This window comes from Notamacropus eugenii, chromosome 2, assembly GCF_028372415.1.
Source record: "Notamacropus eugenii isolate mMacEug1 chromosome 2, mMacEug1.pri_v2, whole genome shotgun sequence".
Taxonomy (NCBI): Eukaryota; Metazoa; Chordata; class Mammalia; order Diprotodontia; family Macropodidae; genus Notamacropus; species Notamacropus eugenii.
In genome coordinates, this window is record NC_092873.1 from 427,027,087 (window position 1) to 427,055,057 (window position 27,971).

Consider the following 27,971-nt stretch of genomic DNA (forward strand, 5'->3'; position numbering starts at 1 on the left):
TGGCTTTTGAAAAGAAAGATCGTCCTATTCTCCAGACCTGAAATTTTTCATTCTTCTTAACTAGAAGAAGGGGAAACAGCATTGAGGTGGTTTTGAAGGGCAGAATTAGGGAGCAGCTCACAATGGATAACCGTAATGTTTTTTTTTTTTTTCCAGTTAAGTATGAAATTGAGTCCTCTGCTGAGAGGGAGGGAGAAGGAAGTGAAGGTAATTTGAGGAGAGGTTATTTTGGAACAGATGTTGTGCTCAGTTATCCCTACAATGATTGCTATAGATTTCCAAGGTAGTAAGGCTTGGTAGGGGGTGGAAGGAAGTGGGGTTTTTGTCCTTCGGCCACTCTTTTCCCCAAAAGAATAATCATACCAGTTCCCCATAAATTAAATGCTTTATTCCTGGCTCTGTCTTCCCCAACTCCATCTTCATCTATTGAAATCTTATTCATTTTTAAGGCCTAGATTAATAACAATTTAACAGAAGTAACCTCTTCCTTCAGTGAACTCTATTACGCATCATATGCACTTGTTTTATCCTGCATTTTAGTTATTTGAGAACATGCTTCACCTCCCCTACTAGATTGGAAATTTTGAGGTCAGGGGCCTTTTTATCACTCCAGCACTTACCATAGTGCACTGAGCACTCTACAGTGTGTTGAACAAAAGAGTGTAATAGCAGTAGGATCTTACTACCCCAGTACACAAGGAGATTATCAGTCATGCTAGCTTCTGGGAGTACTTGGCTGCATTCTCTTTTTATCACCTCTTTTGCACAAAACAATGAACCACATTCTTTTGACTGGGCAGTTTGTCCAAGTGTTTGCTTGAGGCCATAGCAACACTCCGTTGGTCCTTTCAAAAGTTTCCAATCTTTCCTCATTCATTGTCTTTTTACTTACCCTCCACAATCCAGGCCAGACCTAGCCCTTCTCCTTTGACCTACTTTCCTCTCAAGCTGTTCTTTAACTAGGCAGTCTGCACCTCACCTTCATTCATTTCTCAAGTCCCTGCCCATCCTCACCACTCAACTGAAATTAAATTGCTTTCCACAATCTCTTTTTAAACATTTTCTCCAATTCGTTAGATATTTTTCTCAGTCTTCATCCTTCTTGGTTCCTCTGCAGCATTTGCCCTTGTTGACCATTCCCTCCTCCTGTCTCCTCTATCCTTCCTAGGTTTTCATGACACTCACTGCTCTTTCCTATTCTCCTGTTTCCTTTTCAGCATCATCCATGTCTCGTCATTTCCTATGTGTGGATGTACCCCAAGGTTCTGTCCTGGGCTCCCTTCTCTTTTTGCTCTACATTTTCTCAGTCAGCCCATCAGCTCCTATGGGGCTGAACTATCTCCCCTAAGTATGTAACTCCCAAAAGTCCAACTTTCATTTCTCTCCTGAGCACCAGTGCTACGTGTACACCAAGGCTCACCTCCTGTGGGATTTCTTCCCTGATCTAATTGGTAGTGCTCCACCTCCCACTCCTCCCACAAATGACTTTATAACCACTCCTGTGCCTACCCATAAGCTCCTAAGGATGATAACTAGTTTTTGTCTATCTCCAGTTCTCAGTACATGTTGGTGTTTCATCATTTCATATCCAGCACTTCATGACTTCATTTGAGATTTTCGTAGCAAAGACAATGGAGTGATTTGCCATTCCTTTTCCAGCTCATTTTATAGATAAGGAAACTGAGGCAAACAGGGTTAAGTGACTTGCCCTGGGTCACATAATTAGTAATTAGTGTCTGAGTCCAGATTTGAACTTAGGAAGATGAATCTTCCAGACTCAAAGCCCGGCACCATACCACCTAGCTGCCTGGCACACAGGAGTCTAATACTTGATGATTCTACTTTTGAACATCTCTTGATTAGACCCCTTTCTGCCTAAAACTGCCACCACCTTGATGCAGGCCCTCATCCCCTCACACTTCAGTATTGAGATAGCCTTCTAGTTGGTCTGCCTGCCTCAGCTTTCTGCCTGCTTCTGTACATTCTTTACTCAGTTAGCTAAGTGCTCTTCCTTAAGAGAAGGTTGGACAACACTCCTCCCCCCACTTCCATTCAATAAATTTCACGGTCTCCAGATTAGCTCCAGTTTCAAATACAGAATTCTCTGGTTTTTAAATTCCTTCATAATCTGGCCCCTCTCCCTTTCCAGGCTTCTTACACTTGACTGTGGTCCCCTTGCCTTTCTTTAAACACTACATTCCATCTCCTGACTGGGCATTTTTTACTGCCTGTTCCCAGAGCCTGAATTTTCTCCTTTCTTACCTCCACCTTCTGGATGCCTTCAAATTTCAGTTGAAATCTTACCTTCCAGAAGAAATCTTTCCAAGTCCCCCTTAAGGCTAGTATCTTCCCTCTGATTATCTCCAATTTACTCCGAATATGCATGTACATAATTGTTTACATGCTGTCTTCCCCAAACAGACTGAGCTCCTTGAGGGAAATGACTTTCTGCCTTTCTTTGTATCTCCAGAGCTCAGCACTATGCCTGGCATATAGTAAATGCTTGTTGATTTGACTTAGAAAATTAAATCTATCAAGGTAAAAAATGTACTATAATTGTAATATGTTATCTATTTTCTGGTGGCACAAAATTGAAATAAAGGAACACATACTTCCAGCACCTACTAATATTTGGCACATAGCAGGTGCTTAATAAAAGCTTGTTGAATGTTGAAGAAATTAAAACAGACATACTGATTAAAACCCAACAACAAAAATCAACAAAAGCATGGCACATGAGTGTTAGAGACAACGAGTTCCCCTCTGTAAACTAAAAGTCAGATTATTTTTTTGCCCAAAGTGTGAGATTCTGGGTACTCCAGTAAAAAAATGTGTCAGTGTTGGCTAGAAACAATGCAGAAGAGGACTGGAGATTAATGAGAAAAATTCATGTTACCAGGTTTGTTTTTCCCCCCATAAACTCCAATATTTCATTAAAGCCTCATGACATCAGGTAGCTTACTTGGGCCCTGCATCATAATAACAATGTTGAAGACACCAATACCACCTTCTCTTAGTTTGCGTGCTGTTCTATTAACCTTAAGATTGTTCAACTTGATTTTAAAGCCTGTTTTTGTACTTTTGTATCTGCTAGCTTAACAACTAAAAAACTGAAAAAAAAGTTAAATTTCCTCATCCAGTCACATTGAGGATAAAACATGCAGACTATGTAACTTGTTACATTTATTAGAGGCGTCAACATGTCATTTATTTTTTTAAATAAGAAGAAAAAATACTTTAGTGACTTCTTAGAAGTCACCAAAGTTATGTAGCTTTCAAAATGTTTTACCCTGAAATGAACAAAAATGGAAATTTTAGATATTTCTAAGTCTTTCCTTAATATAAAGTTTCACAGTAAAAAGGTCCTAATTCATTCACATAGTGTTAAATTACATAAAATAGAAGACACAGACTTCTTTAAATTTTTAATCCTTTGATTAAGCAGCAAGCATATCACTCTTTAGAGGCCAAACACTGCTTAAACCAAAAACAGAAAAGAAAAGAAATAAAGAACAAAAAAGAAAAAAAGAAGAAGAAAGGGGATGGGAGTGGGGGGAGACGTGCAAAGTATTTACATAATATGCAAAGCACACAATAAAAAGACATTTCACTATATACATTTGTCATGTTACTACGGAAGCTAAGATTTCCCTACTATGTGCTCTAATGTATGTAAATCAAATTACTGCACATCCCTCAGATACAGCACCTTGGCCCAAGTCTGGGAGAGAACAGATTTTAACTGAATCACAAAGTACTAAAAAGCTTGATAAATGCTGGTGTTGACCAACTTTACTGACATACCCCACATACTGTATACTGAAGTTCTACTGACAAGAGACAAGACAAAAAAAAGGCTGCAAAGACATAGTGTGCACATTTGTGAGAGTCAATCTAAATACTTAAAAAAAATACTTTAGATACCTTCCCGTAAGACACTGTAACAGTCTCCAAGTTATTTTAAATTCAAAATGCTCTAAGTGGATTTTTGAAAATTAAGCATTGGGAGACCAGTTAGATTTTATCTGGTCCTTTTAGGTCGGGAGTTATATTCAGTCAATAAATTTTAGTCAATAGTCAGAAACTGGCACTACTTGAAAAAGTTCTAGTATTCGGGAAAACTGCTTCTAGGTGTACTTTGAAGGCCCATGTTGAAGGCAGTAGTAACATTTTAGCATCAAAACTAATCAGGAAAATTTAGACTGGCTTCAAGCAATTGAAGTATCCCAATGGGGATACTATTCCAATATGTCAGGAAAAATCAGCTGTCTATAACATAAGTAAGGAGTGGGAATTGTTTTTGAATCGGCTAAAGAAATTATGCTATGAGAATGCATTTAAGCCTAAAAATTAGAAATTTAACCTTAAATTCCACTATAATAGCATTCAAGAAGCCCATCCCTGTTCATGTCATGATTCCAATAATGAAGTAAAAATTTCTGTATCAAAACTGTGATTGCTGAAATACTATCTCTCATCTCATGGTGCTATACAGCACTTTGCAGGTGCTTGATCATTTACATAGTGTACGGACAAGGTTACAGATAGCGGTGCCTTAACACAAGGGCTCTCAGCACTTCTATTTTAGTTAACAGCACAACTGATGAACATATATATAATATATCTTTAGATAGCACATATCAAATTCTTAATTTTTAAACAAATAATTTTGATGATTAAGTCCTAGACAAAACTCAAGAGTTACAAGAACACTCACAGATGCATCTAAATAGCACATTGGAGACTCATCAATAAAACATTAAAGATAAAACATATGACATGAGAGGAGGGTAATTTTTAGTTCAGAAAACCCAAATTCCAAAAAGCTAACTTTTCATAGCCACCATCTTCACATAATTGATAAAATAATACTCTCTTCTATAGTTTCCAAATAGTAACTGTTACATGCAACTATTGGTTTAAAGCATGTAGCATTTAACAATCTAGAAAAAAAGTTCTTAAAATAATTTCTGTTTTGAAAGGAATTAAACAAAGACATTATACCTTAACAGATTATATCCTCATTTTAAAAGGAAAAGTAAAAGGAATCACTCCAATACTGGTAGTAAGCTCTCTTATAGTGGATGATAGGTCAATAACCTTTAAATGAGGAATTCAAATTTGTATTAAGACCCAACATCACTTAAGAGGAATAAATTCAGTACATTCTTTGTGGCTTCATGTAATTGCTTTGCAATTAATTAAATTGCTTTCTTTCGAAGGAAGGCACAGATATATACATATGGACACACATACGTATATATCCCAAATTTCCATTAGAAAGAATGCAATGTCTTTTGGAGGAAAAAAAAGTCAAGCTGCTGCATTTTCTTAAAGGTGCATTGAATTGTACTATTTCTCATAGAACATTTGCCAAAAAACAAAATGCAGGCTATTTATTCTTTCACTCCTAACATAGGAAAATATTTTTTTTAAAAATTAAATTGAGAAAGCAAACAAAAAAAAAAGCCAAACTCCATGTTAATTTCAAAGTCCATGGAGTTTTCACAATTCCTAAATAGACATATTCTTATACTATGAACTTTGAATATAAAGAGGTTGGAATACAAAGAACTTCAGTAAAATAAATACAGTAAAAATCAAACAACCTTGGTGCACAGAACACAATCTTATTTTTTTTGTTTGTGGGAAACTTCCTCGAACAAATATTCATAGAAAAAAGGGCTAATTGGAGGCTTCACGTTGTGTAATATTTTAGTCTGGTGCACTGAAAAATTTTGTAGATGTTCACTTATGATGTTCCACTGCAACTTACAGCCTCACTTTGAAACCTTCTGCTTCAATATTTAGAAAGGTCTGCCCCTTCCTTTCTTTTTCAACAGCCAGATGAACATTGCCGTATCGGTGGGATCAGAGGTTACTGCAGCTCTGCACAAGTTCATTTCCTTAATGCATCGAAGACTGTGAGTCTGTCTGAATTCCAATCAGCGATGGGGGCTGTTGGCCACCAACTGTTGACAACACCGGTCTTGGGTTTAGACGGGGAGGCATGGAATTAGCAGGGCGAATGAGAGGTGGGGGAGGCTGATTGAGAGTTGGCCGAGGTTGAATGAAGCGGGCCTGCTGCTGCAGTGGCGGAGGCTGCCGATGGAGAGCTGGGGCAGCAGGAAGTGTTGGACGAAGCAGTGGTGGAGGCTGGTTCAGAGTGGCAATGGGGGCTGCTGGAGTTGGAGTGGAAGCTGGGGCAGGAGGTGATGGGCCCAGAGACTGGGTAGTCTGAATGGTCTGTGCCTACAGGAAAGGAAACAAATATCTTCATGAAATGCCAGTCCCTGCAGAACCCAATAAAATATAGTTTGGAACATCACAGAAAATACAAAAAACATAATACCTGCATTTGTTGGAAGCGCAAGTTTTATGTATTTATTTTTTAAATAAAATCAAAACAAAAACAAAAAAGCAATGAAGCTACCAGGCAAGCATCTTTATTAGTAAATGATCTTAACAGAGGAAATAAAAATAAGACTATGAAAGGACAATACACTCTCCAATCTTCCACAATCAGTTCTCTGCATGTCATTACGACTCAACAGTCACAAGCAAGGTACCACCGGGTAAGTGTATTGTCAACCTTTCATGCTCATTTGCCAGTCCCCTGATAAATTTTTATGGTACACCACACGGAATGCTATTCCTCAACTCATATTAGCTCAGATCTCATAGACAAACACACCTCCTCTTCTTCATCAGTGCTCTTTCCTGACGGCCCATTAGAAGCACTTTTTGTCTCCTCCCCTAAGGTAGAAGCATCACCATTAGAAGCCTGGGTTCCTTGTTCTGCTTCCCACTCCTGCAATACCTCCTCTAAGTTAAACCGACGCCTGTAGTTTACAAAGAAGTTCTTCACTTGGCCAACAGTCTTGTTGCCAATTACATCTGCAATAGCTTGAAAATCTTTACCATATTTGCGGACACCTGGAAGGCAAAGTAAATAATACACCTGTGAAGGAACAATCGATAAGGAGAGCTTTGTGTACTATACATCATGCACACATACAAGATACCAGCGTTGATAAATCTCATTTGTTAAGCCAGGGTCATGAGATGAAAAGTTTTATGTTACTTAACTTTCAGCCAGCTTCTGGACTTATACTAAACATTTGCAACTTACCAATCTTTAAATATTCAGTTTTTTATCCAATCCTCTCCCTTGAGCTTCAAAATGCACTTTATTTACTGTGAAATACTGAATTCTTTGCTTCATCATCAATGCCACGTTCACTTTTTCCCCCCTCATAGCCAGGGCAGTCAGCTAAATCTGAGCAACATTATAAACAAACTCAGATAGGAGTCGGCCACGTCATCATACCTAAAAACACTAAATGTCTAGTCTGAGTTTTCCTCTCAGGAAATAATTTATGTTTTCATTTTACTGCTATTTTGCACACTAATATATACTTTTACCATTGGTGTATTATGAGAAAAAAAGAAAAAAAAGGTGGTGGTGCTCAGAATTTAAATGTAAAGGTTTGTTATTATAATAAGAAAACATTTATTAAATCATCATTGTACTAAGTTATGAATGTTAACAACCATAATCTTGAAAGCAAGACTTTAAAACATCTAAGCAAATCTGTAGACTGTGCCCACAAAGGATTCCTAGATATAAAATTTAAGACAGTAATTTTGACTACTGCTCAGTTGCTGGTCTCTCCAATTATACACGGGAGTGCCACCAATAGAATTTTTTTAAAAAAATAAGCTGCTATATATGTGTATGGTAAAGTGTATTTTCCATTAAGGAAGTTTTATATGACAACAGGGGATAATAAAATTAAAATTTATGTACTTATGAATCCATTATTGTTGGGCCCTGACTTGATTATTTTTCTAGCATTATCTACAACTAAGGAATTTTATCTTTTCAAAATAAGTTCACAGAACCAGGGAACACCGTACACAGTAACAGCAATATTGTTCAATGAAGAACTACGTATACCTTAGCTATTCTCAGCAATATAATGATCCAAGACAATCCCAAAGGACTCTGATGAAACATACTATCTGCCTGCAGAGAAGGAACTGATATTGTTTGAATACAAACTGAAGCATGCTATTTTTCACTTTCTTTCATTTTTTTCTTTTATTCAAGGCTTCTTGTGCAAAATGACTGATATGGAAATGTCATACATAATTGCACATATGTAACCTATATCTGCTTACTGTATCAGGGAGGGGGAGGGATAGAATTTGGAACTCAAAACTTTAGATAAAAATGTTTAAAAAATTAAGAATAAGTTCACTATGTCATTAAATTTTTTTAAATGGTTATTTCCCCCCAATTACATGTCAAGACAATTTTTAGCATTCATGTTTAGAGTATTTTGGGCTCCTTCCCTTCCCTCTTCCTAAAATTGTATGTAATCTGATATGTTATATATGTGCTATCATGTAAAACATTTCCATATGTTTACAAACATATTTAGTCACAGTTATGAAAGAAGAAACAGATCAAAAGAAAAAAAGAATAAAGTAAGTAAAAACAAATGCTTCAATCTGCATTCAAAATCATCAGTTCTTTATCTGGATGTGGGGTAGCATTTTCTTTCCTGAGTCCCTGGTACTTGTCTTGAAACACTGTGTTGCTAAGAAGGGTTGAGTCCTTCACAGCTGATCATCACACAATGTTGCTGATACTGTGTACAATGTTTTCTTGGATCTGCTCATTTCACTTTGCATCAGTTTGTACAAGTCTTTCTAAAATTTGCCTGTTCATTATTTCTTATTGCACAACAGTATTCCATTACACTCATATAACACAATTTGACTCATTCCCCAACTGATGGGCATCCCCTTAATTTCTAATATTTTGCCACCACAAAAGAGTTCTATAAATATTTTTGCACATGTAGGTCTTTTTCTCCTTTTAATAATCTCATTGGGATATAGACCTAGTAGCACTAATTCATTTTCAAGATGGAAGCATCATGAAGAAGGGCATTCAATTCAAGTGAGAAAAAAAATCAGATAATCTGGTCTCCTCAGTTGGTAGCCACATTCACAGGAACCAGAATTTTAGTAATGAAAGAGGAAAGAATGAAAGTAATAAAAATCAAGCTGGAAGGGCTTATGAATCCAACGTAAGCAAAAATTAGTCATAAGTGAAAAATAAAACTAAGCTTAATAGTTGTAGGAAAAATAAGTTTTTGATTTGTTGTTGTTCAATTACTTAGTTACGTCTGACTCTTTGCGACCGGAGTACCACACTATCCATAGGGTTTTCTTGGTAAAGATACTGAAGTGGTTTGCCATTTTCTTCCCCACTGGATTAAGGCAAACAGAAGTCAAGTAATTTGCCCAGGGTCACATAGTCAGTAAATGTCTGAGGTTGGATTTGACTCAGGTCTTCCTGACTCCATGCCCAGAGATCTATCCACTGAGCCACCTGGATACCCAAACTCTTAATACTGTAGAGTAAATGCCACACTGTTCTTGACTCCGGTGGGTATAAAATACTACTTGAAAGCACTGGAACTTTGTAGCTTCACACCCTATTATGCACTTCCTTTTTGTAAATGGCATGTGTATATGTGTGTATATGTGTGTGTGTGTGTGTGTGTGTGTGTGTGTGTATGTATACAAAATATAGTTTAGGGTTTGAGAACTATACATTTTAGCAAGATCTAAAATGGAAACAGGAGAAATACAATGGCATTTATCTAATGAAAAGTTGCTATTTGTTTAAACTTTTAAATCTGTTTAAACCTTTTGATAAAATGTTTAAATTGCCTTTACTTTCATCAACTGATTTCTCTTAGAATCTTTTAAGAAGTTATGAGTCTGGGTATAATGTAGTCTGTATTAGTGTTTTATTCAGTGCTAAAATAATGGAGTGTATGATTAGTACATTTGTATACATGTGTTGCAGCTACTTAATGGTCATGCAAAGCATCAGTTTTTTTTACATGATTGATGGCTTTTGTTCTTACATCATTATTTACAAATATATCCCTTCCTCCCTCCCTCATCCCATTCCTTGTAACAAAAAAACAGAAATGAGTCTTCATAGCGTTCCACAAACAGATCTTCTCTCCCCCAACTTCTGCAAAGAAAGGAGATGCATCTTCTTATTTCTTCAAAGTATTTCTTTAATAAAGGTTATATATTAATGCCATGTTTACCAGTAAAACGGGAGGTGGTCATAATAAAGTGGCTACTAATTAGAAGCTACTTAACATTCTCCTATCATTGTAGCATCATGCTGGTAGGAGTCCTAATCTACAAAAGAGGGAAGGCCAAGATTCCTGACAATAGAATATACTAATTTTCAGAATTTCAAGAGCCACAACCAGGCAAAGATTCTGCACTTCAAGTACTGTTGCATGAATTCAGGACTAAGCCAAGGTCTGCTGTCTACCAGCCTAATAATACCACTACTACCACAATGCCAACTATTCATACACAAAACCGAACTTACGTGTACACCACTAAGCTATTGTTTAACTTTTTGATTTCTCTCCCTTGAAACGACTTCTTCAAGCTTTCAAAACCCAAACAGCTACTTGTTCACATCAGTAGTTCCCAGATCCTCCCGACACCTTATGGGTGAATGGGATTTCAGTTGGGTCAAACCTTGTGCCCTAGGCACAAGGTTAAGAGTTTGTATGTTTCCTTTTCCCCCACATATCAGTCTCTTCCCACTTTCACGGTAAATTTCAATGATATATCAGTTTTTCTAAATACTTCATATGGTTGAGTCTGTAGTGATCAATACAATCCTTGTTGACTATCTTTTAGCAAAGGAAAAAAATGAGTCAAATAAACTTTTTGTGCAAAGTTTCCTTCTGTTTCCCTTCCCAGTCTCTGCTAAACCATAAATGAAATAAAATGGAGAGGATGCTAAATGACTTCATAGTTTCCTCCATGCATGCTCAGTAGCAGGCTTTAGTCACAAAATGAAATTCAACTCTGAACTTATGTTTAGAAGAAACCTGAAGATTCCAGGTCCAACAATGCCTAAGTGGGATTAGACTATAAACTAGTTCTAATCAATGACCCTCTCATATTTTGTAAATCAATCTTCTTTTCCTGGACAGACTTAGGATAGACTGCTTCTCTAGTGAAGAAAATAACCATGTTGGCTCTGCCAATGAAATACAAATTCCTTGAGGAAAGTGACTGTTTCATTTTTGTTTATATATCCCTTGTGTCCAGCACAGTGCAAAATTGAAGAGAATTTGCCACTTTGGTTAGTAGGGCAACCCAAACAGGAGGGTAGGCAGTATTGGGAAGCAACTTGCTTGAACAAAAAGCCAGAAGAGCCTCAGTTCCAAGCTGTACCTGGTAAAGGATCCACCCTTTAGTGTTGAAATACTGATGAGAGTGTTATCTACGCCTCAGTTAAAGGGGCTATACAAAATGTCTGAATTAACAACATTTTCATAGAAGTATAAAACTTAGGCCGGTTTGGCTAAGATGGCTTCTTAGTTCAACTTCCCACTCATAGGACAAACAGATTTACTATCAATAGCCACTAAAAAAAATGGACAGAACACTAAAACAAATTATAAACATGTCAAGGGTTAAAGATAAGCCTAGATTTTTAAAAATTCCTTGAAAACTATAAGGAAACTGCCTAACATTCTGGTTTCCCTTTTTGAGGTAAAAGAAAAAAAATCACATTTTGGTGGGCTGAGGAGGGTGAAGGTTGAAGGTGAAGAAACCTATACCTACATTTAATGCTATCATGAACCAACAAAATATCATTAACCAATAAAATCACAGTATAAATTACTTAAGATGAAAATATCTCTTGCATTAAAAAAATGTTTAAAATCTATATATTTGGTTTTTAAAAAATATTTTGCTTTGCTCCAGACTGGTACGAAGAAAATTCTTTCTCCCACTGCACAACTGCAATGATTTTTACTAGTTAAAGCCTTAAATAGTTGCCTTGGAATATCAAATGATGGCTCATGCAGCCAGTATTTGCCAGAGGCAGGTATTGAACCCAGGCCGTTTTGACTCCAAGGCCGTCTCAGTACTCTTCGCCTTGCTGCCCTTTATAAAATCATATTATTATTGCTGTTCACCCTTCATTTTTTAAGAGGACCAATGACATCACGTGGGTGATGACTTGCATGTCGAGAGCGGTGCAAAGTGGTCTTTGACAAACTTATACACACACACACACACACACACACACACATACACACAGGGCAAGCATGTTCAAGGCAGTAAGTTTGGGTTTTTTAAAATAATCTTTTTTCATTGTGGCAACTGACCGACTCTGTAAATCATGAGGTTTTTACTGCTTGGCAGGTTTGAAAATTCCCTTTTTGTTTCTCTCCCTTGACCAGTGTTGGGCCCAAAACAATCATTTGGCAATTCTGAGTATGCAATCCACTCTGCACAAATGGGAAAATCTGAATTTCTAACAGTGGACAGATGGGACGATACATTTTTTCCACTCCCTATAATCTTCCTTCTTTCCTTTCTGAGTCTCCCTGTTCTACCTAGGCTGGTAGTATCACAGCCACTCATGGGTTATACCTCAATAGCACAAAAGCTAGCACCCCCGAGTTTTCTCAGGAAGCATGGTGGCTCTTCCAGGAGCTCACCAAACTAGCTATAGACTCAGTCTGGACACCCATTCAAATTCAAGTCTCAACCACCTCTGCAGCAGGGATTAGAACTGTGTACCATCACACCCAGCTCTAAACTTCAAGAAAGGGGAAAGGAAGGTGTATACGGTAGGACAGCTGTGGCTTCTTTGTGGCTGTGGCCATAAGCTCTCTAGTAGTGTTTTAAATCAGAGAGCAGTGAAGCACAGCAGAAAATGACCTGGATTTGGAGTCAAAAGACCTGTTGTCACATAGTTGCTGATGCTTCCTACTTGTATGACGTTGGACAAGTCATTTTCCCATCTCTGGGTCTCATCTTCTTATTTCTACAATAAATGGGTTGACAAAAGATGCTAAGATCCCTTTCTAGCCCTAAATCTTATTATGCCCCTAAGAAACATGTGCAAAAAAAGCATTAGTTGTATAGAGATTTTCTACATTATCACAGAGATTTCTACATTCTGCACTATGTCTGGTGATCTACCTCGGGCAACTCTGCAGCCTACTGTAATGTGAAGGGAATTTGAAGATGTTCTCTGACCCTTAATTGGCCCGTGTGACCTGCTCTGAGATTTGGCCCAGTGCACAGCCCAAGTCACATGGAGCTGATGGTAGGAACACCCTGCCTAATAGGTGGAGCAGTAGGAAGAGAATATGAGGCAGAGCTGGGAGAGAGCAGGCAGAGTTGAGCAGAGCTGCTAGCATAAGTGAGAGAGGGAATAATCTTGCCTAAAGGAGCTTGTTTGTGGGGAGACCTTAAAGAGGGAAGGCTTAGGGATGGCCGTGCTCTCTGCATAGATAACGTGTATAGATTTCTTTGTTACTATGATGGATTTGGTTTTCTTGTGTCTGAATAAATGTCTAGGTTTCATCTTTGAGGAAGAGAATTTTTATTTTGTGAATTTACCCTGGAAATATGCATGCATATCCATAGTGGCTGCTGCAGGTATTACATTGGCGCTACACCTATCCAGACAGTTGTGCCTTTCTATCTTCCTTGTGATCTTTCATATATTGTTCCTAAATTTCATTTTCATCTCCATTAAACCTGCCTCCTGTATGTACTGGAGTACATGATGTTTTTTTTAGACAACAGTATTACTGGGTTCAAGGTCACAGTAATTAGAGAGGAAAAAAATTGCGAGGTTGGTGACAACTCCCTCAAAAATAACAAAAAAAGGAATCAAAGACAGCTGGAGGTAATATTTAACAGGAGTCATTGTCGTGTTAGAAGACACGGTTGACTACTTTGCACTGTGCGTCTGAACTGCGTATACAGGAGAAAAGTATTAAAAATTAATAGCGATATCTTCATGGAATGGAAAAATATTGTTGGTATTCAATATTAAGTTAAACTACAAACAAAAATATTAGTTGGGAAAGAGGGTGAGAAAGTCTCAAGAGAAGGACAGGCATACTTGTATATACTCTCTCTAGTTTCAGGCTGGGTGACAGCTCACCGAATAATTACTGACATGCAAGCAGAGTGCTAACTCAGAGACAGTCTTCAGAATGCCACTGAAGAGCACTAGGGCAAGGGCTGGGCAGTCTTATTAGCATGTTTCTTTTATCTCATTTTTTAAGGAAGTTAAAACAACCAGGGAATAGCAGGATTTATAGTCTGGCCTGATTTAAGAGCTTAAATTTATGTTACATTTTAATGTTGTTTTTCCTTTTCAGGATTAATGTTTTATAATTTCACTAAAGATAACACTATTATTTTTATAGAAATAAAAATATCTATACTTCAATTTACATTATTCCACAAAGAGATTACAACTTACAGCTTAGAATTGAGAAGGTATATAAAATTTTTATTATTTAAATATAAATTTGGGACACAAAGTGATCTTTAAATTGTTTGTACAATTGAAGAAAACAGAGCTGCAGGGGAGAGATATTTCATTTCCCTTCTGAATTGCAACAATTATAGGGATAATGGGTTTATGTTTCAGAAAAAATTTAACATTTAAGGAGGACTGGACATTGGAACAAGTTACGGTTATTCTTGGAAATACCATTAATGTGACTAAATTTTCCATCTTGAGGACTCCACGCTTTGTTATCGATAATGGCTTGAAAACATTGTGTCTTAGGCAGATGGCTTTATGGCTGTTTCAACCTTTTAACATCCCATAACCATAAAATATAATTAAAGAAATATTCTTGAGTTCCTAGCTTGAAATTATGGTAAAAGGAAAGTTAAAAAAAATATTAAATAGGTAGCAATCTTTTTTGATTTTATTTGTGCAAAACCTTTTAAAATTTTAACATAAAATTTTATTTATCATCTCTCCTACTTGTGTGGTTATACGCTCCCTCCTTCATAATTATTGAAAAATTTAATCAAAATTTCATTCTAATTTCTTTTTGTGGTATGACTTCTTAATACTGACATCCAACCACTTGGAATTTATCATGGTATATGGAAGAAGATGCTGATATAATTCCAGTTTTCACCAGCTCATTTTCCATTTCTCAATAGTTTTAGGTGAATAAGAAATTTCTTCCCCAGTACTTTGAGTTCCTGAATTTATCTAACAGAATGCTGTACACATTTGTTTGTATGTCCTTCACTGACAGGTATAACCAGACAGTTTAACCTTACGTTAGCAGAGTTTGAGATCTGGTAGCACCAAGCTACCCTCTTTCTGACTTCTTCAACCAATGCATTCCTTGATATTTGTGCTCTTTTAGGCTTCCAAATGAAGTTACTATTTAATTCTACAAAATATTATTTTGGTAATTTGATGGGTACAGAACCAAATCTGCACCTAAAGCTTGTTATGTTAGGAAGGCCATCGCGATGAGCTAGTGTATTCATTTGAAGATGACTAAAATGGTGAAGGGATTCTTAGATCACACCATACGACCACTGGTGAAGGAACTGGGGGATGCTTAGAGAAAAGAAAACTGGAAGAGCAAAGACAGCTTCACGGCTGTCATCTGCGGGGCAAATTACACTTGTTCTACTTGGATCCAAAGGTCAGAATCAGGAGCAATGATTGAAACTTCAGAGAGGCAGATTATAGCTTGGTGTATGGAAAAACTGCCTAGAAGTGGAAAGAGTTGACTGGGAAGTTAGTTAGTCAGAATTCTTCCCTGCTGGTGGTCTTTAAGCAGACTAGGTAACTACTTGGTGAGTATGTTAGAGGGTTAGTTCTTATTCAGATACTGACTAATTGTAAGGACCTGTTAAATGAGAACCTACTATGTAAAAAAAAGATAGCTTAATTGCTGATATCTGTAAATGGATCCTCACAGACGAAGACAAACATTTTTACATAACTACAGGAGTAAATGTGGAGAAGCTGTGTGTCACAGGACCTTCCTATGGGGGCAAATGGAATGATAATGGACATCAGAGATAATGAAGAGCTGCTCAATTCTTACTTAGCTTGTTTGCTCTGGAAATGACAATCAAAGTAACCAATAGGGAGTAGATACCAAGATGAATAAGAAGATGGTTATTTGTGTCCTTCAAGAATTTCAGTCATCTAACCCAGCTGGAGTAAATCCTTGAGTACTGAAAAACTAGGAGATGTGATTAAACCACTCTAATATTTGAAAAAATATTAGAAAAGGAGGCAAGTCATGACAAGACTGAAGAAGGACAAATGTCCAGATTTTTAGAAAACAGAATGTGAGCCAACGGACATGATTTTTCCTAAGATTTCTGAGAAAATTACATAACAAATCACTATATAGTTGGTGAATATTCTAGGGAGGGAAGGAGTAATTACAAAGAGCCATCAAGTTTTCATAAAGAAGAGGCCATTCATTTCCTTTTCTGCTTGGATTACTAAAACAGATGAGGGGAATCCTGTGCAAATAGTTCACCTGGATCAATTCTCAAATTTGTTGGTCTCAGGACTCCTTTATACACCAAGAACCAAGCTTCCAACCACCACTCAAAAGAGCTTTTATCTATGTGTTTATCTTTCAATATTTGCCATATTAGAAATTAAAATGTTTTAATTATTTTGACCTCAAGGATCATCTCACAAGGCCTTAGTGTCCCTGGACTCTGCTTGGAGAATTATTGGCCTAGATCGTATAATTCAGATTTAGAGGTGGAAGAGACTTCAGAAGTCATACAAAACAACCTCTTCAATTTACAGAAAAGGAAGCTGAGGTTCCCCGCCCCCCCAATTTAAGTGACTTGCCCAAGGTTATCCAGGTAGGAAGTGGCACAGCCAGGATCTGAACCCAGACACCCTGACCCCAATTTTATCACTGGGTCTTTCCAAAGCTTTTGGCAAAGTATTTGTTATTGATAATGACTTGAAAATTTTGTGTCTTAGGCAGATTGATATGGAGAAGATAAGAGTTGTGGTCTATACGATAATGAAACTAAACTGATTCAGAACTGGCTGGATGGCTGAAATCAAATAGTAACTGTTAATGATTCTAATGTAAACATGGCAAGAAGTCTCCTATGAAGTACCACAGAGGTCCTTGCTCAGTCTTCTGTGGTTTACCGTTTTCATCAATGACTTGGATAAAGAGATTTGCAGATAACACTAAATTGAGAAAAATAACTAGCATCTCAGATGACAAAAATCAGTATTCAAAAGGATGCTGAAAGGCTAGAGCACTGGACTGAATTAAAAATGAAATATGGTAAGGGCAAATGTAAAGAAAGTCTTACACTTGAGTATAAAAAAAATTCAATATCACCAACACAAGATGGGGGTTAAAAAAACTGTTCTGAAAAAAGAACTGGGAGTTTTAGGGGACCGAAAACTCAATGAGTCTGCAGTTTGATATTACTCAAAAAAGGTAATGCAATTTTGGGCTGTATTAAGAAAGGCACAGTTTCCAGGAATTCAGAAGAAATGGGCCCATTGTACTCTGCCCTAATTAGACCTCATCAGTTTAAGGAGGACACTGATAAGTTGGAAAATGTCCACAAATGGGCCACTGTGATGGTGAAGGGCCTTGAATTCATTTCATATGAGGAATGGTTGAAAGAAATAGGTATTTTTAGCCTGGAGAAAAGAAGATGTAGGGAGTGAGATGACAGCTGTCTTTGGGGTTGTATGCTGAAGGATGAATGAGTTCTTCTGGCAGAAGACACAAGGAGGCCAATTTTGACTTGATGTCAGGAAAAACTTCTTAATGATTAGAGCCCATCCAAAGTAGATGGGTTACCTCAAAAGGCAGACAGTTCCCTCTCTTTGAAGGTCTTCATGTAGAGGCTGATCACATGACAGTTAGGATTCCTTTCATGTGCGGGTTGGATTACACAGTTGCTGATGACTCTGAAATTCTGTGATTCAGTCACAAATTTAAGAAGCATTGGGCTCAAGCCCTGCTTCTGACATCTATCAGCTGTTTGCATCTGGGCAAGTCACTTAAGCACTCAATGTCACCAACAACCCTTAAGACTCTAAGTTGCAGGGTAGGTATCACTTTCCACAGGTAAGGGGAATATCCTCATTACATAGGGGAGTTCTCTATATTAATAAAATCACAGATCTAGTACACACACACACACACATTCAATGTAGACTTTATCCGTAGAATATATGAATTTAAGAAATATGTGCTTGCTTTGAAAATGAAGATTTATCTAATGCTGGGCATGGACAAAAATCCATCTATTCTCCCCCAACCTTCATCTCTTAAGACAAAGAATTAACTACAGAATAAAACAATCCTATCAATTTTTAAATGTTTACAATTTTGAGTTGTAAAAAAAGCTAACTTTTTTGTTCTTGAATAGAAATCAATTTTGAGATAGTTACAAAGAATAGGCAAGGATTAATTCAATAATTTCAGGAAAAAACAAAAGCATCTTTCTATTGCATTATCATTCTGTTTAGATTTAATGCTTAACAGAATAAGGAACAAGCGGTATTTTCTAATGAAGGCTTGTTAAGTATCTTAATATTAATAATAATCTATATAATCAATTCTTTATGATCTTCATTAACAAATTATGGCATGAACAAACCAAACATGTATATTTGGCTTTGGAATATATTTTAGAAGTGGCATTTAAATATGGGTGTGCAGATCAGCTAGGGATTATATTCCAAACAAGATTATTTAGTTGAATGTTAAGCACCTATCTCAGGAGAGTTGTCTGCATTTTCCTTGTTAAATCTCCTTCCTTTTTCTGGCATCACCTCAGGACTCTTTGGTATTCATTTTAAGCTAGGCAGAAATAGTATGTTGGCTAAGATGGGCACAAAATATTAAAATACAGTTGTCCTCTCTATAACTTTCCTGAATATCTGGTTCACAGTTTTTCTGGTCTGAGAAAGGTAATTTCACATTTCAGTTTAAGAAGTCTGGACTTTTAAGTTACATGGAGAAAATAAACCATATGCAAGTAATATCAAAACTCTATCACACTCTAATGTTACCAAATATTTGAAAGCAGGATTTATTTCAGATGTGTATAAGCAAAGAAATGATCAAATATGGTTTAAATGATCTTTGTAATTATTTTTGAACCAGATTATAAAGAAAGAGTAATTTACTGTACTTCCATGAAACAAACAAACAAAAAAAAATCCCAACCCAAATACCTTCTAAATTTTCGTTCAGTTTTTGGTATCATGAAAAATAATAACAGTTTAAATTAGTTTCATTCCTTAAGAAACAGTCACCTTAGAGAGTTTCTCTCTTTCCTAAGAGAACAAAATGAAAACATTTAAGGCCTAACTCTATGACATGACTTCAACAGCATATTATGAGGTTCAAAAAGTTATTTTGAAGAGAGCTATTAAGAAAAAAGTTGTAAATCTCTTCCTTGATTCTAGAACAACCAAATTACATGGTTATTGGCAATAGCAATATAATTTCAAGATCTTTTAACATCTGTTGCCCTTTCACAGATGGTAATAGTAGGTGGCAAACTCTATACAAAAATATTGACACTAGTTATATCTAATCACCCCACACGTAAGAACTAGGTACAGATGACACTGTTATTAGATTAGGCAGTTAGCAGAATCAGCCTCTTGTGGACTACATATATGTTTGAAGTATTTGGAAAAGAAGGGAAAAATGTCATTTTTGTCTGTCTCCAAAACTACTATTCAACACACAATTAGTCCACATGCTGTCTAACCTGATTTGCAAAGAAATGTAAAACCTTAAAAGCATTCATAACCTTCAGCAAACTGCTGTCATACTTTATGTCAATTTAAAGGCCACTTAAATGCTGTAATTATAAGGACTTGAGGTCTTCATAAAGTATAAGATGACTTTCTAGTGTACAGTTGATAATAATGAAAAAGCACACCTAACATTTGTATAATGCTTTAAGGCCTGCAAAGCACTTCAGACATTGTCTTGTAGGATTCTCCTAACAACCCAATGAGGTAATAATCTGTTAATTTCAAGTGGCATTTAATTGTGTGAATCCTTCATTCTTTTCTTTGAATATCTGAACTTTAAGACTGTATCCAGTGAACACACTTGGGATTGAAATTTAAACATTCTGACACAGCATGCACTGTTTCAGCTCTGAGCAAGAATCAAGACCTTGTACAAAATTCAGTGAAGACTATCGCAAATAGGATGTAGCAGGAAGATTCCAAAAAGGATTATCAAAATGTGATATATATAATATATATATATTACATATATATATAGTAAAATGTTAGTATGTTAGCACTGGACTGAGCCAAGGGCTCTTATCCAAAAACTTCCACTTCCTGTTCCATTCTTCATCAGGGACCAGGTCAAAGATCTTTAAGTAAATGAATTCTACAGGTCCAGGATTCAATTCTTAGATGCTTTAAATGATTTATGGGAAAAAAACAAGCTTTACGTGAATAACAATATCCATTCAAAATAAGCTTCTTTGTTAAAGTTAGATATCATCGTGATTTGAAAAAAAGATAGCCACTGTAAATACTAAGGCTTAAGACAAATGACCAAATTTCAAGTTCAAGACAAAATACATAAACAACAGCTACTTAATACATATGCTCGGCTTTCTCTAAAAGAAGACAAAAAATTTTGGAAGGTAAACGTGTGACTTTCATATGTGACTGATTGAACATGTCAGCTTTTGTAGTTTTCTCATATGTCAACTGCATGTGACAAATACACTGGGGTCACTAGTCAGCAGTCTGAATTTGGAGTAGGAACAACTGCAGGTCTCAAACACAGCGACCAGTTCCAACTCTGACTGGGTAGGGATGAAAGGCATTCTGGGGAAATCCTTCCACATCAACCAAGGCCTCAGAGAGAGTAGTTCAAGTTATTTTTGGCTAAGAAATAACTGGGTGGGTCAGTGGAGTGGCTGATATCTTCATGTGACACAGATTCCCATTGTGTCACTGCATTGGCCTGTTCCAGCTCTCCCTAATCTAAGTCCAGGGTCATCACACAGTCTTCAATTACCTTATTTTAAAATCTGAGAAATGCCTGCACAAACAATTGCCATAGCAGATTCTCTAATGAGTCTTAGAAAATACTAAAAGATGGGCCTACAGGTTGTCATTGCCAGAGATGTGTGTATACTAGGTTGATTCGAAGGAGTAAATGAGATAAAATTATGACTGGAAAATAACCTTCCCTTAAATTAGATTTAGATAAAACCTTGCAGTTAGACTGTCCTGGTAACATACACAGTCATTGACCAAATAACACTTTAAGAAAAATTTATATTCAAAATTCAGAGATAACAGTTCCTAACTATCTGTGATTATTCAGGTTACAAAAAGACTCTGTTTTATGAAATAATTTTAAATGATTCTTTTAACAATCATCTTCCTTAAGGCACTTAAAATTGTGATAAGGATTTTAAAAATCAGTTTACAAATGACTTTCCAGTAACATGTCTATTGAACAAAGTGTATTACGTACAGTAAACAAGTACCTACATTATACTGCTTAGTTTATAAAATGGAGAAATAACTACCATGTAAATAAATCAGAGAAGCAACACATCACAGTCCAAATGTACTTTCACTGTATGTTTTCAGAGAATGAATGCAAAATGAATGAACTCAGCTGCAGGGATGAAGAAGCAGGGTACAGGGCATCTGAATGAGCTGCCCTTGACTGTCACCACTGAAGTTTTATTTATATGTTGTGTCCTAAAAGTGTGCTGCATGCTGTTCAGGACAAAAAGAAGCACATAGGCTTAGCACCTGAGTCAGAAGCACATCCAGAAGGAGAATACAGAACTCCTGATCATCAGATCTGCACAATATAAACACAAGAGCCCCTTTCTGATCCATTCTGAAGGAAGGGAAGAACTGTGGTAGTTATCTTTCATGCCAAGTTAAAGATAATAATTATTAATAACAATAACTGCTTATCTTTAATATACCTTGCACTGCTAGAAGCTGCTCCTCTGTGGTCCAACGGGCATTAATTTTCTGATTTGACTACAAAATTAAAGAGAAGTTTCCTAATGAGGACATGAAGAAATACATTTCCAAAGTGCTTATTTTTAACTTTTTACTTGTATTATAGACATAAGATTTCTGTAAGTCTTGATTTTCAGATATTCCTTATAAAAGGAATTAAAATACTCTAAAAGTAACCTTTTACCCACCCTGATTGGGAAATGTGCTAACAAGGATTCTGAGTCAACATCTGTGCAGCAGCAACTGACATGAAAGCTTGAGAAAATCTATTAGGTTACCCTATTACTAGTTTTCCATTATAGAGTTCAGATATTATTTTTAACCTATTTTTTAAATGTCTCAAGAGATGGTACTTTCTTTAGTGTAGGACTCATCAGGTGTTAATTTCTATGTCAAGTTTTCCTGATATTTATTCCAAACTTATCTTTACTTAATGGTGATAGAATTAATGTCCCATATTAGTCAAGCAAATCAGCATAGTCCTGTAAATCAGATTTAACGATGGGGCTATGGGCAAGTACAAATTTAAACCTCTAAGTCCTAAAATTATTTCTTTAATTTTAGGATATGTCATACATGACACAATTTAAGAACAGATATATTTTTCAAGCTTGTAAACATTTTAAAATTACTTTCTTATGATTTTATAAATATATTTCAAATGTATATGGTCTTAAATTGAACTCTGGCCTCAGCAATACAACATATACCTAATTAGTGAATGCCTGCTGACCAGTTAAAGGAACTTTGGTGATATGTATCAGGGCAGAAAGAAAAGGACAGATGGGTAGCACTGACAACTTCAAAGATCAAGGGCTCCTGTGCTGTGCCACTGTCTGGTCATTCTTTGCCAAAGCAGAAAGAGAAACTTCTCTGAGAAAAGCAGATGGAGAGTATTCATACTCTTTATCACCTCCTGCACAGCACCAGAAGCCTCTGGAGTGAGTAAGCTGGGCCTATACCAGCTTCTTCACTATGAATACAGAGTTGCTTTATGGCAGGGGTAGCCTTTCAGAAGAAGTAATTTTTACCATTCTAGGAATTGTAAGGGAAGGAGAAATAGAGGAGAGGAGGGGAAAAAAGCCTTGTGGGAAAAGAGTAAAATTCCCAAACAAGAGGCAGAGGATTAATTTCAGGGAGAAAGGGGGAAAAGAGTAGAAACCAAATCATGTCATATGGTAAGAGTCATTAGGCTTAAGTCTTAGAGATTAGGATTCAGAAGAACAGAAAGGACAAGAGGTGAAAAGTGGAACAGGACAGGAGAAAGAAAGGTAAGAGATGTAGCAGCTATTAAAGTGACAGGAAGAAAAACTAGGGAGAGGAAAGGGAAGAAAACTGAATGGGGGAGAGGGAAAAATACAAGGGTTGAGGGAGAAGTTAGAAGGTTGTACAACTGCACCAGTTAAAGGAAAGTAGCAAGAAGAGAATGGGAGGTAGAGTAGACTCAGGGGCAGGAGGGAGAGGTCCTGTAATGAATCAAGGGAAGATAAGATGACTAGGGGAGAAGGGAGAATGGTTGAGTAGAAAAGTGACAAATGATTTACATGATTTACAGAACAACCAGAGGCTTCCTGGAAGTTAATGAGTAGCTATACATTAATTGTTATTGTGTAAGTTTTGAAATTTAATTCGAAATTATACAACGGTTATAAATTTTCAAATCTGAAATTAAATAGCATTTTTATGCTTAGCTTGGTATTCCTATCAGGAGTAGGCTCTTAAATAATGAATCATACTTTGAAATACTAGCATTTTTAAAATAATAATTTCACTAGTGAGAGGCAATCAAATCTATCATTTCATTGGTATAAGGAAACTCCCTCTACCAATGTAGGTTGGCACTTTCTATGCAATTTAGACTTTCTGAGAGCTGCCTGAGCACAGAGGGATTGGGTGACCTACCCAAAAGTCACAAGGCCAGGATCTGTCAAAGATAGGATTTGAATCCAGGTCTTCCTGGCTTTAAGGCCAGTTCTTTATCCATTATGCCACGTCACCTCTCAAAATTTTTTCAACCAAACATATTTTTCATCGAAAGAGTCCATGTAACAGTCCTATGAAATTTACTTTCTCTCCTTGTCACCCCCCCCAAACCAGCTTGCCTTCTTTTATTCTGTCTGTGGAATCACCATTTCCCTAAATCTACCAGGACAAGATATTCTGATCACCATTCAGCTCCCTCCTCTTTCCTCTTTACCATCTATTAGATCTAAATCTGTTAACAAAGCCAGAAGAATCTAGTAGTTGACACTTCTTGAAGTGAGAGAAACTCACTTTTTTGGTCTTTCTATCCATACGACTTGCTGTAGGCTTCGAATCAGGAAGACTTGGGCTCAAATCCAGTTTAACACTTACTAGTTGTCTGACCTTTATTAAGTTACAACCACTGTATGCCTCTATTAACTCTGTAGGATCTATTTTCTAAGTCACAGACAGGTTGTGATCTCCTCTAGCAGAAGGAGTTAGCAGACCAAGAGCTCTCCATGTCGGCAAAATTTCAAGTCCTCCTTCCCAAATATCCACATGTTTCCAACACCTAGCACAAGGCCATATGCATAATAGGTACTTAATATCTGTTGAATTTGAAATATTATTTATTTTTCCTTTGAAATGCCTTTGGAGTCGCATCTTCTCCATTCTGCAATATTGTTATTGAATCTATGATATAAATAATGATAACACACTTACAAGGTTTATGAAATACTTTTCCCTACAACACTAAGTATGCAGAATAAGTATCATACCTATCTACTTATGAAAAACTAAGTAACTGAAAAGCTTTATGCCCATGTTCCCACAGCTAAAAAGCGATGTTACTTTAATCTTCCTAAAACATTCTTTTAGTGAGATCATTCCCACATTCACAAAACTATATTTGCTCCCTATTACATTTGATTTTCATAGCCTGGTTCTCAAGGTCCTCTAAAATTTTGCCTACCTTATTACTCCAGCTTTATTTCCTTTTGCTCTCCAAGACAAACCCTTTCATCAGTCAGGCTCATCTTAATGCTTGCCCCATACAAGTTGATTCTTTCTTAGTTTCTAATCTAATCCTAACTTTTCGAAGCACACCCCAGATGCTGTCCTCTCAAAACCTTCATCATCTACCAACTCCAGTCAGGGAGTCTGTTCCCACGCATGTTCTATTCAAGGAACAGACCACTGGGTGGTGTAGTGGACACAGTCTTGCACTTGAAGTCAAGAAGACCCAAGCTCAAATCCAGCCTCAAGCACCTGGTAGCTGTGGTGACTCACTTAACCTCTGTTTGCCTCAATTTCCTCATCTGTAAGATGGGAATCATAATAACACCTACTCTCTCACATCCCCCTTTTCCCGAGCAGGATGGTTGTGAGGATCAAAAGAGGTAATAATTGTAAAGCACTTAGCAGAGTACTTGGCATATATGAAGCACTATATTATTACCTACTATTATCTAGCTATGTAACTTTGGACAAATCACTGGTTTTTTTTTAGAAAAGCAACAGGAAAGGTTTTATGTCATATATCAAGATTAACCTTACTATATTGTTCTGGATATTTTCTTTTGGGTCATATAAAATTTGTGAATCCATTCCAAAGTACCATTCGAACATCACTTTGTGGTGAGTTATTAATATTAACATTTCTATTGTTTCATTTTGACCAATATTTTCCAAACCTCAAGAACACGAACAAAAATCCAAAATCATAAAAGTTGGGTAACTCCTGAATATCACAAATGATGGTAATTTTAAAAAATTATTACATTACAATGTGATATTATAGATCCTACAACATCAATCTTTTACTATTTAACTTTCTGGGGGCAAAAAAGAACTACGCTATGGTATGATAGAAGAAGCACTTATGTGTTCATTGATAGTGGCAGCTGCCAGAATTTATATAGCACTTTCAAGTAACTTTGCAAAGTTACTTACATTATCCAGTCCAGAGACTTCTATCTAGGTCTCTGGATCCAGGAATAAATGTCAGGTTATCAGACACTTATTAGTGTCTTAGACATTTGACCTTAGACAAAGCACTTGTCTAAACCTCCATTTCCTTCTCTATAAAATGGTGACGCCACCTTTTGCCTCTCTTGCCTCACAAGGGTGTTGTGAGGCTCAAAGGAGTAACCCTTGTGACAGTCATTTTTACTGCAAAGAGCTATACAAGCGTAGCGTCATTACGCACCAGCTATCAGTATTATATGTTGCTAGAGTAATCTGTGAAACTGTGGAGTTTGGAATGACATACGAGTATTAAATATAAAAATCAAACAAGTAGTCTACCGCTTAGCACTTTTGATGACCGATGTAAAACCTTTCCTCATAATGACTTGAGATGCACTATGGTGCAGTGAAGAGAGAGATGACCTTAGCATTGAGAAGACCTGGGTTCAAGTCTACCTCTGACACATACTAGCTGGGTGACTATGGGAAAAATCACTCCACTTTTCAGTTATCTATAATACTGTAAGTGGCAAAAGAGATGTCCTTTTGTTGGTAGGTATGTCCTTACTGAGCATTCCCTATACCAAAGAAATCATAGATCTAGCCCATAAACAAAACTTAAAGACCTCTTCTCCTTGAATTAGTTTGATGGGACATATCACTGAATCCTATAATTTCCATCCAAATACCTTTGTAACTTGAATCTAGGAAAATCTTATTAAAATTAAGAAGAACAAGCATATTAGTTTCAGGTGCAAAGGAGTCTCTTAAAGGCTCATTAATGCTGTCTTCTCTAGAAAGATTATGTCAAAAAGCATTCACACTTCCATTTTACAAAACATAAAAATCCCATTTAAAAACTGTTTCTAGTGAAAAACTGGAAAGACTTATATGAACTGATCCTAAGTGAAGTGAGCAGAACCAGGAGAACACTGTACACAGTAACAGCCACATTGTGTAATGACTGATTTTGATAGATTTAGCCCTTCTCACCAATGCAAGGTCCGGAAAACAATCCCAAAGGACTCATGATGGAAAAATGATCTCTACATCCAGAGAAAGAACTATGCAGTCTGAATGCAGAGTGAAGCAGACTGTTTTCTTTTTTGTTTTTTTCCTTTCTCATGGTTCCTTCCACTCATTCTAATTCTTCTGTACAACATGACTAATATGAAAATATATTTAAGAGGAATGTATATGTAGAGCCTATATCAGATTGCATGCCATCTTGGGGAGAGGAGAGGGAGAAAATTTAAAACTTATGGAATGAATGTTGAAAACTAAAAATAAATAAACTTAAACTAAAAATTTGTTTCTGGTGAAAAAAATAAGAATCTAGACTTCAGAAAGGACTGAATGGATTAAATATTCAAACTGCAAACTAATTTTAACTCTAATATTTCTACGCTATTTCCCTAAAAATGTGGCTTCACATATTAAAATTATCCTTTAAAAGTATCCAAAAGGACTTTTTTTTTTAAAAAAAAAAAAAGGAAAGCAGAAACCTAGTAAAAATATCTATAATTTTAATTTTAAGTTACTTCCCTAGTACACAATCAGGGCATGCACAATAATTTAGGTCTTCTTTACACACTAGGCTTCTTTTCTGTGCTACAAATCCATGTGAGTGAGGAAGAAGTAGGGAAATGATGAAGAGCCAAGAAAGCATTACTTGTGTTCCTTATGGCCTCCTAGTTCCACATTTCTCCTGCCCAACGTATCTCCTCCTCTGTTGCTACTTTCCCTCTCACTTTCTTGGATGATAAAAATGATTGGGGGGGGCAGGATGTGAAGAGAAGGGATGCTACTCAAGTATGGTTGAATTAAATGGGTGGTTTGACTCATTTTAAGTGAATATGACTCAGAAAATGAAAATCTTTTATCCAACAGATAAAACATCAATATTTCAAAATATTCATGGCCTATGAAACATTAACCTAGGCATAGGACAAATAGCTAATTTAAAGTAACAGGGTTTCACTACATTAATGATGTCTTCACTTTTATTTTTTTTAATTAACATACCTCAGGAGGCTTGAATTCTTCAATTCCCCCTTCCATTTTCTGTTTAAGTGCACTGTTTACTTGCTTAGCATTTTGAACCTTGAACACA

The 27,971-nt window shown here is 36.5% G+C and overlaps 1 protein-coding gene across 7 annotated transcripts in view; it reads right to left on the reverse strand.

Annotated features, from left to right (window-relative positions):
• Positions 1-3,412: 3,412 nt before the first annotated feature.
• The window catches only part of RCOR3 (REST corepressor 3), a 52,899-nt gene continuing 28,340 nt past the window's right edge, over positions 3,413-27,971 (reverse strand). For 5 of the 7 annotated variants that reach the window (XM_072647919.1, XM_072647918.1, XM_072647921.1 and 2 more), the window contains 4 exons: positions 27,884-27,961; positions 21,886-21,943; positions 6,695-6,936; positions 3,413-6,252 (listed from right to left, as the gene is read on the reverse strand). In XM_072647919.1, the coding sequence (XP_072504020.1) occupies positions 5,908-6,252; positions 6,695-6,936; positions 21,886-21,943; positions 27,884-27,961 (723 nt within the window). In that variant the 3' untranslated portion in view covers positions 3,413-5,907. The remainder of the gene's footprint in view (positions 6,253-6,694; positions 6,937-21,885; positions 21,944-27,883; positions 27,962-27,971) is intronic. The other 2 variants (XM_072647924.1, XM_072647923.1) reach the window with 1 other exon arrangement.